The sequence below is a fragment of the Petaurus breviceps genome, unplaced genomic scaffold, assembly GCF_028583685.1.
Source record: "Petaurus breviceps papuanus isolate PSGF00001 unplaced genomic scaffold, PetGlider_PUasm1.0 90887, whole genome shotgun sequence".
Taxonomy (NCBI): Eukaryota; Metazoa; Chordata; class Mammalia; order Diprotodontia; family Petauridae; genus Petaurus; species Petaurus breviceps.
The window spans coordinates 809,229-821,598 of NW_027187370.1; the positions used below are offsets into that span (position 1 = coordinate 809,229).

Sequence of the window (12,370 nt, forward strand, 5' to 3'; positions counted from 1 at the left end):
AAAATTATACGCGGAAGATGAAGGAGAAATAAGGAAGTCTGAAGGAGGGGCAGATTTGGAGTTTGAAGGTGGAAAAGATAACGAGTTCCATTCTGAACATGTTTAACCTGATATCCATGAGTATCCTCTTCTTCCTATCAAAATAAAGTAATTCCTACCAAGCATGCCCAGCAGGCACAGAGGATTTGGGGCACAAATGCTAAAACCTTGTCAGTAAAACTAGAAATGAATGTGCTTTCTTACCACAGTATAAAGAATTCCTCTGCCTTTGGAATCACTTCACATCTTGGAAGGTAATAAAAATGTGGCCTAGATGGAAAACAGAAGAAAAATAGGGCTACACAACATAATACCTCACACAATATTTCCCAATCACTTTGCCAGGGTGCTGGGTTGCTACAAGATATATGTGTGTATGTGAACAAAGGAGTGATTTAAAAAGAATTCAATTAAATTGTCTCCAAATCAAAGCTAGAATAGCAAGCTCCAACCATCCCATCAAATATTTTAGAAACGGTGCCCTTCTCATATATTAATTAAAAAAGAAAGAGATCTGTAGCCCTCCTAAAATATGAGAACTACTTTTGTTGCTGTGGTTCAGTCAATTTAATCATGTCCAATTCTTCGTGAATCCATTTGGGATTTTCTTAGCAAAGATACTGGAGTGATTTGCCATTTCCTTCTCTAGCTCATTTTAAAGATGAGGAAACTGAGGCAAATAGGGCTAAGTGATTTGCCCAAGGTCACACAGCTAGTAAGTGTCTGAGGCCACATTTGAATTCAGATTTTCCTGACTTGAGGGCCAGCACTCCATCCAGTTAAATCTAAGGAAAGAGGAAATCAAGGCATCTGGCTGGGATTTTATCCCTTTTTCTAACACAGAGATAGGGAACTTTTTTTCCTATAGGAGACAAAGGAAGAAAAAATTAACCAAATGCTTTTCCTCCTCAAACTGCTTCTCACTTTGTCCCTTTACTGGCTACACTTTCTCTTCTTGCCTCCCATATAATCACATCTTCCAAAGTTTTTTGTCCACAGTCCTCTATTCTTCCAGTTTTTTATAGACTTCAATTTTTTTCTTCAGTAAGTTTTTGTCTTTAGTCTTATAATTGAAAATCAGGTTTTTTTTGTTCAGTTCTGGTCTTTTCATCAAGAAAGCTTTAAAGTCTTCTGTTCATTGAATAACCATTCTTTCCCCTGAAGGATTATGCTCAGTTTCACTGGGTAATCCTAGCTCCTTTGCCTTCCAGAATATCATATTCCATACCCTTTGATTATGTAGTGTAGAAGCTGCTAAATCCTGTGTAATCCTAATTGTGTTTCCTGATGTTTGAACTGTTTCTTTCTGGCTGGTCGCAACATTTTCTCCCTGACTTGGGAGTTCTGGAATTTGGCTATGATATTGCTGGGAGTTGTCATTTTGAGATTTCTTCCAGGAAGTAATCAGTGGGATTTTTTTTTCAGAGACAGAAATAAGGGGATAGATTCACCTGGATGAAATTGGGAACAGGGAATTCTATCAAATATATATATATATATATATATATGTATATAATATCATTTATATGTATATATCCAACATATACAACAAATATTTTAAGATATATCCCAAAGAAAGGCTTCATGGAGTGCTGTATAGAGAGCCAGCCTCAGAGCCCAGAAGATCTGGATTCAAGCCTTCCCCATCCCCACTTCCCTGCCACAGAGACACATATTGAAGGCTCATAAAGGGAAGTTCTTGTCACCGAAATCCCTTAGCACAGTCAAATAGATGAATATCAGAATCTGATGGGATTTTATCAGTGGAAATAACATTAAAGAAGAGACAACAGCATCTGATTTGCTGCTGCTGCACCCTAAGGACTATGGGACTTATCTCTCTGACTTGAAGCTGAGACCTTGTCCACATGTGTCATCTTCTCCATTAAAATGTGAGTTCCTTGAGAAGAGCCAATTAATTTAATTGTCTGGCCCTTAATTTCTTTATCAGTATGATAAGAAGGTTACATCAGATAACCTCAAAGGGCTCTTCCAGCTCAAAATCTATGATCCTAAGGGAAAAAAATGTCATTATATAAATTAACTTTAATTCTGAGTGTATATTATTTTATATGTATATGGCATATATGACTGCATAAATAACACATATATGTATGTATGCAAATATATGAGGCAGCTAGGTGGCACAGTACACATAGCTCTGGGTCTGAAGTCAGAAAAACTCATCTTTCTCGTTAAAATCTGGTCTCAGACACTTCCTAGCTGAATGACCCTAGGCAAGTCACTTAACCCGGTTTGCCTCAATTTCCTCATCTGTCAAATGAAGTAGAGAAGGAAATGGCAATCTGCTCTAGTACCTTTGCCAAGAAAACCCCTAATAGGATTACAAAAAGTTGGACATGATTGAACAGCAACAATAATAAGCTCTGGAGCAACTAGGTGGTGCAATGGATAGAGTACCAGTCCTGGAGTCAGGAAGACTCAATTTTGTGAGTTCAAATCTGGCCTCAGATACTTACCAGCTGTGTGACCCTGGGCAAGTCATTTAACCCTGCTTGCCTCAGTTTCCTCATCTGTCAAATGAACTGGAGAAGGAAATAGCAAACCACTCTAGTATCTTTGCCAAGAAAACTCCAAATGAGGTCATGAAGAGATCCATATGACTGAACAAAAAAATGCAAGTATATATTAAAAATATTAGAATTATATATATAAAACCAATTAGAAATGTAAAAAACACCATGATAATGGTTGAAACAAAGAAGATATAGGATCACATACAGAGTAGAAGAGACGTTGGAGTTCATTTTATCCAAACTGGTTATTTTATAAGTGGCGAAACTAAAGCTGAGAGAGGTTAGAGGTTAAATGACCTACCTAAGATCACAAGCAAAGTAATAAGTGGCAGATCCAGGATTTGAACCCAGGTCCTCTTACTCCAAACCCAGCACTCTTACTGAACCATGCCTGAAAATTCTAAAGAAAAAGTCAATTAACAATCTCCATGAGCCACAAAATGAAAGATGCAAATCTTTAGTTTTAAGGATACAGTCCTTAAACAAAACACCTGTACAAGACTGAAATTTGAAAGTTGCTGGATATAATTTATTCCAATTTGATTCAAGGTACCTAGATTCAAATCCTTTCTGTGATGCTTCCTGACTGTGTGACCTTGGGTAAATAGTTTAACCTCACTAGCCATAGTTTCCTCATTTGGAAAATGAAGGAGTTGGACTAGATGGCCTCTGTAGACTCTGTTTTGGCTCTAGCCCTATGATCCTATGAAGAGTATAAAAAATTAAATGACATCTCCACTGATTTTGAAGTTTTTCTGCAAGTAAATTTTTTTCAACTTTGTTTTTGAAGTTAAGAAAGTGCAAGTAACAAAAAAATGTAGCAGCAATTTAAAGTCTGCAGATATTTCATTAGTAATAGAAAGCTTTGAACATCAGGCATAATCAAGCTTCACAGTTCCATAATCAGTAATAGCACACTGAAAATAATGCATGGATACAGGTTCAGTGAATCTTGTCCAAACGTAAAAACAGTAATAAGAATATTGTTAACTTTATCTATAAACAAATGCATCATGTGAGAGTCCTTTTAGCCAATTGAAATTAATCAAGTATCAAAAGCAATTTTTTTTTAAATTGACCAATGGACAGTTCTGCTACAAATAAAATTCAAACAATTCATTTGTGAGAAAATAATAATGGATTTTACTTTTTATTTTCATATTTATGTGTATTTTTACCATTTATGATATGTGATTTGGGGGTTGTAAATCATAAAAGTATAAGATCACACATGAGATACACAAACCACCTTGCTTTGGAAGTATAGAAACTGGAAAAGAAATTGTAGACTTCCATTTTGTGTGTTACCTTTTTCTCAAATCAACTGGGTCTCAGTCTCTCCATCTGTAACATAGGGGCATTGACCTCTAGCATTCATTTGAGCTTTAGACTTATGTTCTTTTAATCCTATCAATATATATTGTCAATCCTCATTGGTTGTTGTGTTGTTTCAGTCATGTCTGACTCTTCGTGACCCCATTTGGGGTTTTCTTGCCAGAGATACTGGAATGGTTTGACATTTCCTTCCCTGTCTCATTTTACAAATGAGGAAACTGAGGCAAAAATTGTTAAGTGACTTGCACAGGATCATATAACTAGTGTCTGAGGTCATATTTGAACTCAGGTCTTCCTGAAGCCAGCTCCAGAGCTCTAACCACTATACCACCTAACTGCTGAAGAAACTAGCAGAGGGAAGTTATCTTAAACCATAAATCATTTAGAAAGAGGTCCTTATCATCACTGAAAACAAGTCTACATTGGGGAATAGCACTCTAGACATTGTGCAAATCATAGACAATTTTTAATTAAGAAGTTCACCATCTGTAAGGAAAGCCACATATGCACAGAAGGAATTAGGACTCATCCAAGAGAGCACTAACAGGGAAGAAAAACCAGTCAGGATTTTATTCACTGAATGCATTTGGCAGGAGCCAACTCTGAAATATATAATTTCTGAGAAACCTCAGGGAGATTTAGTTTTACAAGTAGAATCTAAAGAACAGAATGTAGATGAACTGACAAGAACTAAGAAGGCTAGCAAAAAAAATCAGGGAAGTAAGCAGCAAATTTTCATATGAACACAAACACAGAAAATGTTAGAGCTACAAGGACCTTTGATATCAGTAAAATCTAGTGGACAGGGGGTATGGTGTTATGGAATAAATTCGGGTTCTAAAATTAGAGGATCTGGTCTCAGATGCTGGTTCAGCTAGGTACTGCCTGAAGCTGTAAGTCACTCCCTCTATGAGTATTTGGATTAAATGATCTCTGAGACCCCTTCCAACTCTAAACCCTCTGGTGAAGAAGTATAACCCCCTAATTTTACAAAAGAAGAAACTGAAGTCATACAAGATTAAGTGGGTTGGTCACATAATTAGTAAGTGACCAAGCTAATGTCTTCTTTAGACCAAAATAAAATCCCTTTTTTAATATTTTTTTCTTTTTCCTTTATTATACATTCCCCCTCCTCCTTCCCAATGAGCCATCCTTTGCAATGATGAAAAAAATCAATTCCCCACAAACAACCTGTTCTGACAGTATAGTCAGTGTTCTGAATCCAGAGTCGCACACTTCTGCAAAAGGGTCACACACCTTTGCAGTTCCTTTTCTATGGGGCCAAACTTGGTCATTACACCTTCTATTGAGGCCATGTGTATGGAGTCAAAGTTTAATCTTTTCTCTTAAGCATAACACAGTTAGCAAAAGCAAGTTTCCTCAACCTAGATTCACATTCCTCAGGGTCCCAATACAAAAATTCAAGATGCTAAAACATAAAATCTAAAATTTAGGTGGCTACAGAAGAAGTTTCATGAATAACAAATACTCAAAAACCATGGGGGGAAAAATGCTGCTGAAGTTTTTATTCATTTTACCCATGCAGCCTTCCCCCCTCCTCCTCTTTTCATCTCTCAAATTTCATCTCTTTTCCAATTTTGGTCACAATTTGCTATTATTGTCTCTGCTCTTCTTTTATCCAAATGCCTACTCTACTAAAGTAGGACAGTTAAGAGCACTGAATTTAGAGTCAAAAGACATAGGTTCGTATCCCTTTTCTGCCTCTTATTGCTGTGTGACTGTAGGCTAGTCAATTATTTGGGTGTTGTTTTCTTCACCTACAAAATGAAAGTGTTGGACTAGTGGCCTTTGATGCCCCTTTCAGCCCTAAATCTAAAATCCTGGGATCTTTATAATTAGATAATTGTTGCTCCCACCATTGGAAGTAATGCCTTTCCATGATTAATGCCAGAGCTCTCATGATTTCACAGCTTTGGGAAAGGGAGAAATAAGGGAGACAACATTATAACCTTTGATACCATTTTTACTTTCCAAAGAAGGGTGTGGAGAGGAGTTATGCCTGCTAAATAATTTTAAATTTGCAAAGCATATTCTATTCCATGAAGGGAAGTCCTCTTATAAATATGCAGCAATAACACTGCTACCAGGAAAGATGGTTTACCTTTGTTACTGTTGTTTTTTGGTCCTGTCCAAATCTTTGTGACTCCATTTAGGATTTTCTTGGCAAAGATACCTGAGTGATTCTGCCATTTCCTTCTCCAGCTCATTTTACAGATAAGGAAACTGAGGCAAACAGGATTAAGTGACTTGCCCAGGGTCACACAGCTAGTAAGTGTCCAAGGCTATGTTTGAACTCAAGATGAGCTTTTCTGACTCCAGACCTGGCACTCTATCCACGGTGCCACCTAGCTGTCCTGGCTTACCTTTACCATATGATAAAATGAAGTTACAAGAAAAGTACAGTAAAAAATAAAGAAAGAAAGGCATCATTTGGCCTTTTAATAATGTGTCCCAAATGATGGCACTATGAGGAAGATTAAAAGAAATACAATACCAAAATCCTGAGGAACATCGGATCAAAATAAAAAGAGAATTTTTTGTTATTTAGTCATTTCATCATGTCCAACTCTTTGTGACCCCATTCAAGGTTTTCTTGGCAAGGATACTTGAGTGGTTTACCATTTCCTTCTTCAGCTACCCTTATGGATGAGGAAACTGAGGCAAACAGGGTTAAGTGACTTGCCCAGGGTCACAACAGCTAGTAAGTAACTGAGGCTGGATTTGAACTCAGGAAGATGAGTCGTCCTGACTCTGGACCCAGCACTCCATCCACTGTGTCACCTCAGTGGCCTAAAAAGAGCATCGGGACATCCAAATAATATGAAGGGAAAAAAACTAAGAAGAAACTGTCAATATAATGAAGAAAAAGAGCAACCCTAATTAAAAAAAAAAAACAAGCTGCTTAGATATCTGGCTACCAAGGCCAAGGAAAACACGGGAAGACTGTATTTATACTAAAGGATTTGTTTTTTTTTAAGTAGGCTTTTGAACCAAAGAAACAACATGCATGGGCAAATAAAAAGATTCAGGTGAACAATAGAAAGACAGATGAAGGAAGATAAAAAGGACTAGGGAAAGTTTTCTGGCTTCAGTAATTATAAAAATTATCATAACAAGAAAGTGGGTTACCAGGAGAGATCTTCATCCTTTGATATATTTGAAATGACTGCAAATATAGAAGCAGCAATAGCCCTTACAGATTTTAGTCAAGGAAAAACATCTAAGTTCAAATTCTCAAATTCCCAAAGGGTATTCAATTATTCCTATAACTTACATTAACACTGGTGTCATTTGGATCAATATGGATCCAAAAAAATTTTTTTTGATAAAAAATCATTCTCATTATACTAATGGCTTTTAATTTTCTCTTTCTGAATCTGAGGGTTATGCAAAAAAAATGGGAAACTACAAAGCAAATGTAATAGCATTAGATTTATGGACTTTGAGAAATGAATGGTCATCAGAATTTCAGAAAGATTAAAAGTCTAATACTGAAAAATTTGCCTTTGCTCCACCCTCTTTCCTTCCTGATACAGCAAACACCCTCAGGCCCTGACCTAGCTTCAGAAAAGGAGCCAGTAAAGTTGGTTTGCTGAAAAGAAATTATCTAATTATGGATTAGAAAAAGGCAACTGGGATTAAAATGTGACACAGAAAAGAAACACCCTAAAACTTTGTATATAAAGGCCCAAAAGCTGTCTCTATCAATACACTCTTCACTTCCACTCCTCTCTTACATTGGGGCGGGAGAAACATTGACCGGAGCAACATGTCTTGTCTATCTAGGGTTTCTTCCCGAGCCAGAGGGAGTGGCTGTGCCAGAGTGTCCAGTGGTGGAAGTAGCTTCAGCAGTAGCAGCAGATGTGGCATAGGCGGTAGTTCTTCTCGGGGCTTTGGAGGCTCCAGCAGCTGTGGACTGGGAGGAGGCTTCAGCAATGGGTTTGGAGCAGGCTTCGGAGGTGGGTTCAGTAGCAGCTCAGGAGTGGGAGGCTATGGAGGTGGCTCGAGCTCTGGTGCTGGCTTTGGTGGTGGGGCCAGTGGAGGCTTTTATAGTTATGGTGGGGGTGTTGGTGGGGGTGCTGGCGGCAGGGGCTTTGGCACCAGTGATGGCGGACTTCTCTCTGGAAGTGAGAAGCAAACCATGCAGAATCTCAATGATCGCCTGGCTAGCTACCTGGACAAGGTTCGTGCTCTAGAGGAGGCCAACACTGATCTGGAGATCAAGATCAAGGAATGGTATGATAAATTTGGACCTGGATCTGGAGATTCTGGATCTGGGAAAGACTACAGCCATTACTATTCAATCATTGAAGATCTGAGGAATCAGGTAAGAAAGTGTACACTGGGGTATTTCATGATATTTTATGTATGAGAGCCAGGCTTTTTTCAGATCATGTATTGATGTGAAACATTGAAATTAATGAATCACCTGGAAAATGTTTGTCATGTTGTGGCTATACCAGACCTTTTAAATTCCAAAGAGACAGGAAGCCTGAATACCAACCCACTCATCTTGTGTTCGTTATTCATCACTGAGTTGCTTTTCATGAGTGAGTGGAACTTAAACTGTGACCAGTTACAATGATAAAAATGTACATTTCAGATTGATGACACTGGACCAAAGTCATCCACCTACAGTTATTCCATGACCATTTCTACCAGAGTAACATTGTTTCTGTGATGTATGAGCTTCTGTGGCATCCTAGAATCAAGACTGAATCCTAGCATCAGCCTCATATATGAATGTCGGGGAGTCTCTTTTCAATAGCTTTCCCAAGATTCATCAACAGGCATCAATTTTAGTCAGTCCTGCAATGAAAACCCAGGAAAAGTATATAGCATTTTGGGGAAAGTGCAATGATCGTTTTGTACTATTTTCTGTATGAATCAATGTGCAGTGACACTTTGATACAATGTCACATTAGATACAAATGCCATCATCCAGGAAAGATGAAATATATTGCACCAGCTCCTCTGAAATTGACCTCTGTCCCTACATTCCCCAGATCTCTTTCTTATTGGGAAATAAGTATAATATAATAATAAATGACCTCTAAAATATCTACTGGCTATAAACCTATAATCTTTTTATATGTAGGGCATTCTCTAAATATAATTGTAGCATAGTTACTACTACTATTATCAGCCACATTCTGACATCAACTTAACTCTGAGAAAACTGGTGAAAGTTAGAATATGACTAGTCTATCTACTTCTAACTGTAGCTTTTTTTTAATTGACTCATTCTCTCATGATTTTTTCTATTTTCTAGATCATTGCTGCCACTATTGAGAATGCCGGGGTCGTCCTACAGATTGACAATGCCCGACTGGCTGCTGATGACTTCAGACTGAAGTAAGAAAAATTAGTTCTTTCCAACTAAGCATTATTGTAGAATTAAAGTTAAATGTCCTTAATTTGTTCTGCTATGGAAAAAAAGTTCTTGAGCATAATTCCACATACTTAAGACACTTAAAAAAGCACCAATTTTAAAAGTCATGATTTTACCAAAAATCACATTAAAAAGAAACAGGCACTCTATAAGAGAAAATTTTTTCTATAGAAGTTATTTCATAATCATGGAAGATATATATTAAACTTATGTTTCTCACTGAGAAGAAGGAAAAATCTAAAGATATTTAGGTCTAGAGCACAATATATTTCTTTCATCAGAAAGCCCTGAAGACAAAATTCTTCCTGTACTATTTTTGCATTTCACTTAAATTGGAAGACCTTCTTTAAGAGGTGACCAATAGTGCAAAAATATTTTATAAAGTATCAGGTGCCATGACAGTCGGTATGTAATAGATAGAAAGCTGGACTAAGAGTAAGATACATATCCTGCCCCAATATATATTGGCTGCATCAATACAGACAAGTCATTAAACTTTTCACCATTCCCCAAAACTCCAGACTATAAAATACAGAACTGGTACCAATCTATACTGATAGAGGAAGTTTCCTCACCAGGAAATTCCCTGTACCAATAAAATCATGGGCCCAGTGCAAAAGAAAAGTACTACATAAAGATAAAATATTATTAATTAGATTCCATATTAATTTCTATTGTCATCCCAAACAAAATTTTTGTTAGACCTAAAAAAGTGACTAATACAGCTAATAGTAATTTATTCCTACAACCCTTTTCAGGTATGAAAATGAACTGTATCTCAGACAAAGTGTTGAAACTGATACCAATGGCCTGCGCAAGGTCCTGGATGATCTGACTATGACCAGATCTGACCTGGAGATGCAGATTGAAAGCCTTACTGAAGAACTGGCTTATCTCAAGAAGAATCATGAGGAGGTATGGACATGGTCCACTGAATTAAACCAACTCTCACTTTTTAAAACAATTCCCTAATCACTTACTTAATAGTAAAATATCCACTTGATTGCTCTTTGGGCATCTTATCAAAGACTACATAAGAGGGGACTTACTACATTGCTCTAGTTTTCAATATTTTGACACTATGAGCAACTGTATTTTAGAAGTAATTTATTACATTCTTGCTCCCAATGGTTTTTCCTTCCTCCTGCTAGGAAATGAAGAGCATGCAGGGATCCTCTGGAGGTGATGTGACAGTGGAAATGAACGCTGCCCCAGGCATTGATCTGACTAAGCTGTTGAACGACATGAGAGCGCAGTATGAAGACCTGGCTGAGCAAAACCGGAGAGAAGCCGAGGAGCAGTTCAATAAGCAGGTAAAGCGACCCCAGGTTTCCCTGGGATCCCAAATCATAAGCCAAACGAGCTACTCTTAGCACTTCTGTGGCAAAGTCCTCCACCTACTTTTCATTTTCATCTCCAGAGTGCCTCCCTGCAAGCCCAGATCTCTACCAATGCCGGGGCAGCCAACTCAGCCAAAACTGAGATAACAGAGCTGAAAAGAACTCTTCAAGGTCTTGAAATTGAGCTTCAATCCCAACTGGCTATGGTGCGTACATGAGAGTGGCTTTTCAAAAGACATAATATCTGCAAGTTTAGCACAGTATCTGGCACACCACACGTGATTAATAAATGCTTGCTTCTTTTTCAAACCGATTAAGAAAACTTTGGGAGAACACAATTTTTGTATTGGTGATATTCACTTTGCCAAAAAAGCCCTGCTAGGTAGCACAAAAAGGAACTTGTATATACAAGAGAAATGTAAAAAACTACTATAATTAAATTATACAATTATATATAATTGTATAAAAATATATATTTTCTTGTATTATATACAATTATATGATGTACTAAATGTTTGTTATAAATAATATATTTATATTTTCTATTATATGTATTTTATTATATTTTGTATATTACATTAATGGTATATAACTATATAACCATAACATATTTATATATTATGTAACACATACATAATTAATTGTATGTTATATACAATTATATTTATCATTAAAATTTTAACATGCAGTCAGTACTATAGGCTATCACAACAGTTCCTAGTTATCTCTAGGGGAAAATTTTCAGCCTGGCATTTCAGGCCCTTCATAATCATTTCCGATCTTACACCATATTACATTCCTTCACATACTCTATATTGCATTCTAACTGGGCCTGCTCTCTGTTTTCTGAGCATAACATTTGACTTCTTGCCTCCAGCTTTTTGCACAGGACTTCACCTCTACCTCATAGAATCCCTTGCAGTCGTTGTGTCTGACTCCCCCTGGACTATGTCCAGGGTTTTTCTTGGCAAAGACACTGGAGTGGTTTGCCACTTCCTTCTCCTGTGTATCCCCATTTTACAGATGAGGAATTGGGGCAAATAGAATCATGCAGCTTACACATATACAAGCCCATTCTGAACTCAGGAAGATGTCTTCCTGACTCCAGACACGTGCTCTATCCACTGTACCATGTGGCTGCCCTTCAGGCACTATATAAATGTTAGCTACAAGTATTATTATTATTTGTAACAATAATAATAATAACCTCTGTTTACCTTTGTTTCCTCAACTATAAAATGAGGTCAATAATAGCTCCTCCCTTGCAGTTTTCTTGAGGATCAAATGAATTTATTTGTTTTTAGTTTTCAACATTCATTTCCACAAGATTTTGAGTTACAAATTTTCTCTCCATCTCTCCCCTACCCCCACCCCAAGATCCAAACATACTGAATACCCCTTTCCCCAATCTGACCTCTCTTATATCCCCCCATCCCCTCCTTACTTTCTTGTAGGGCAAGATGGATTTCTATACCCCATTGCCTGTATATCTTACTTCCTGGTTGCATGTAAAAACAATTTTTTTTTAATTTTCTTTTAAAACTTTGAGTTCCGGATTCTCTCCCTTCTCCCATCCTCACCCACCCCCAATGGGAAGAGAAGTAATTCAATATAGGTTTTGAAGATCAAATGAGATTTTTAAAATTTCACTTAACACGGTGCCTGGTATACTGCAGTCAGTATATGAATGCTCATTCCCTTTCTTT

The 12,370-nt window shown here is 37.3% G+C and overlaps 1 protein-coding gene across 1 annotated transcript in view; it reads left to right on the forward strand.

The window, feature by feature from the left end:
- The first annotated feature begins 7,701 nt into the window (after nucleotides 1–7,701).
- LOC138150739 (keratin, type I cytoskeletal 24-like) overlaps nucleotides 7,702–12,370 on the forward strand; it is a 7,710-nt gene continuing 3,041 nt past the window's right edge. The window contains exons 1-5 of the mRNA XM_069074183.1: nucleotides 7,702–8,259; nucleotides 9,205–9,287; nucleotides 10,083–10,239; nucleotides 10,476–10,637; nucleotides 10,745–10,870. Of these exons, the coding sequence (XP_068930284.1) occupies nucleotides 7,702–8,259; nucleotides 9,205–9,287; nucleotides 10,083–10,239; nucleotides 10,476–10,637; nucleotides 10,745–10,870 (1,086 nt within the window). The remainder of the gene's footprint in view (nucleotides 8,260–9,204; nucleotides 9,288–10,082; nucleotides 10,240–10,475; nucleotides 10,638–10,744; nucleotides 10,871–12,370) is intronic.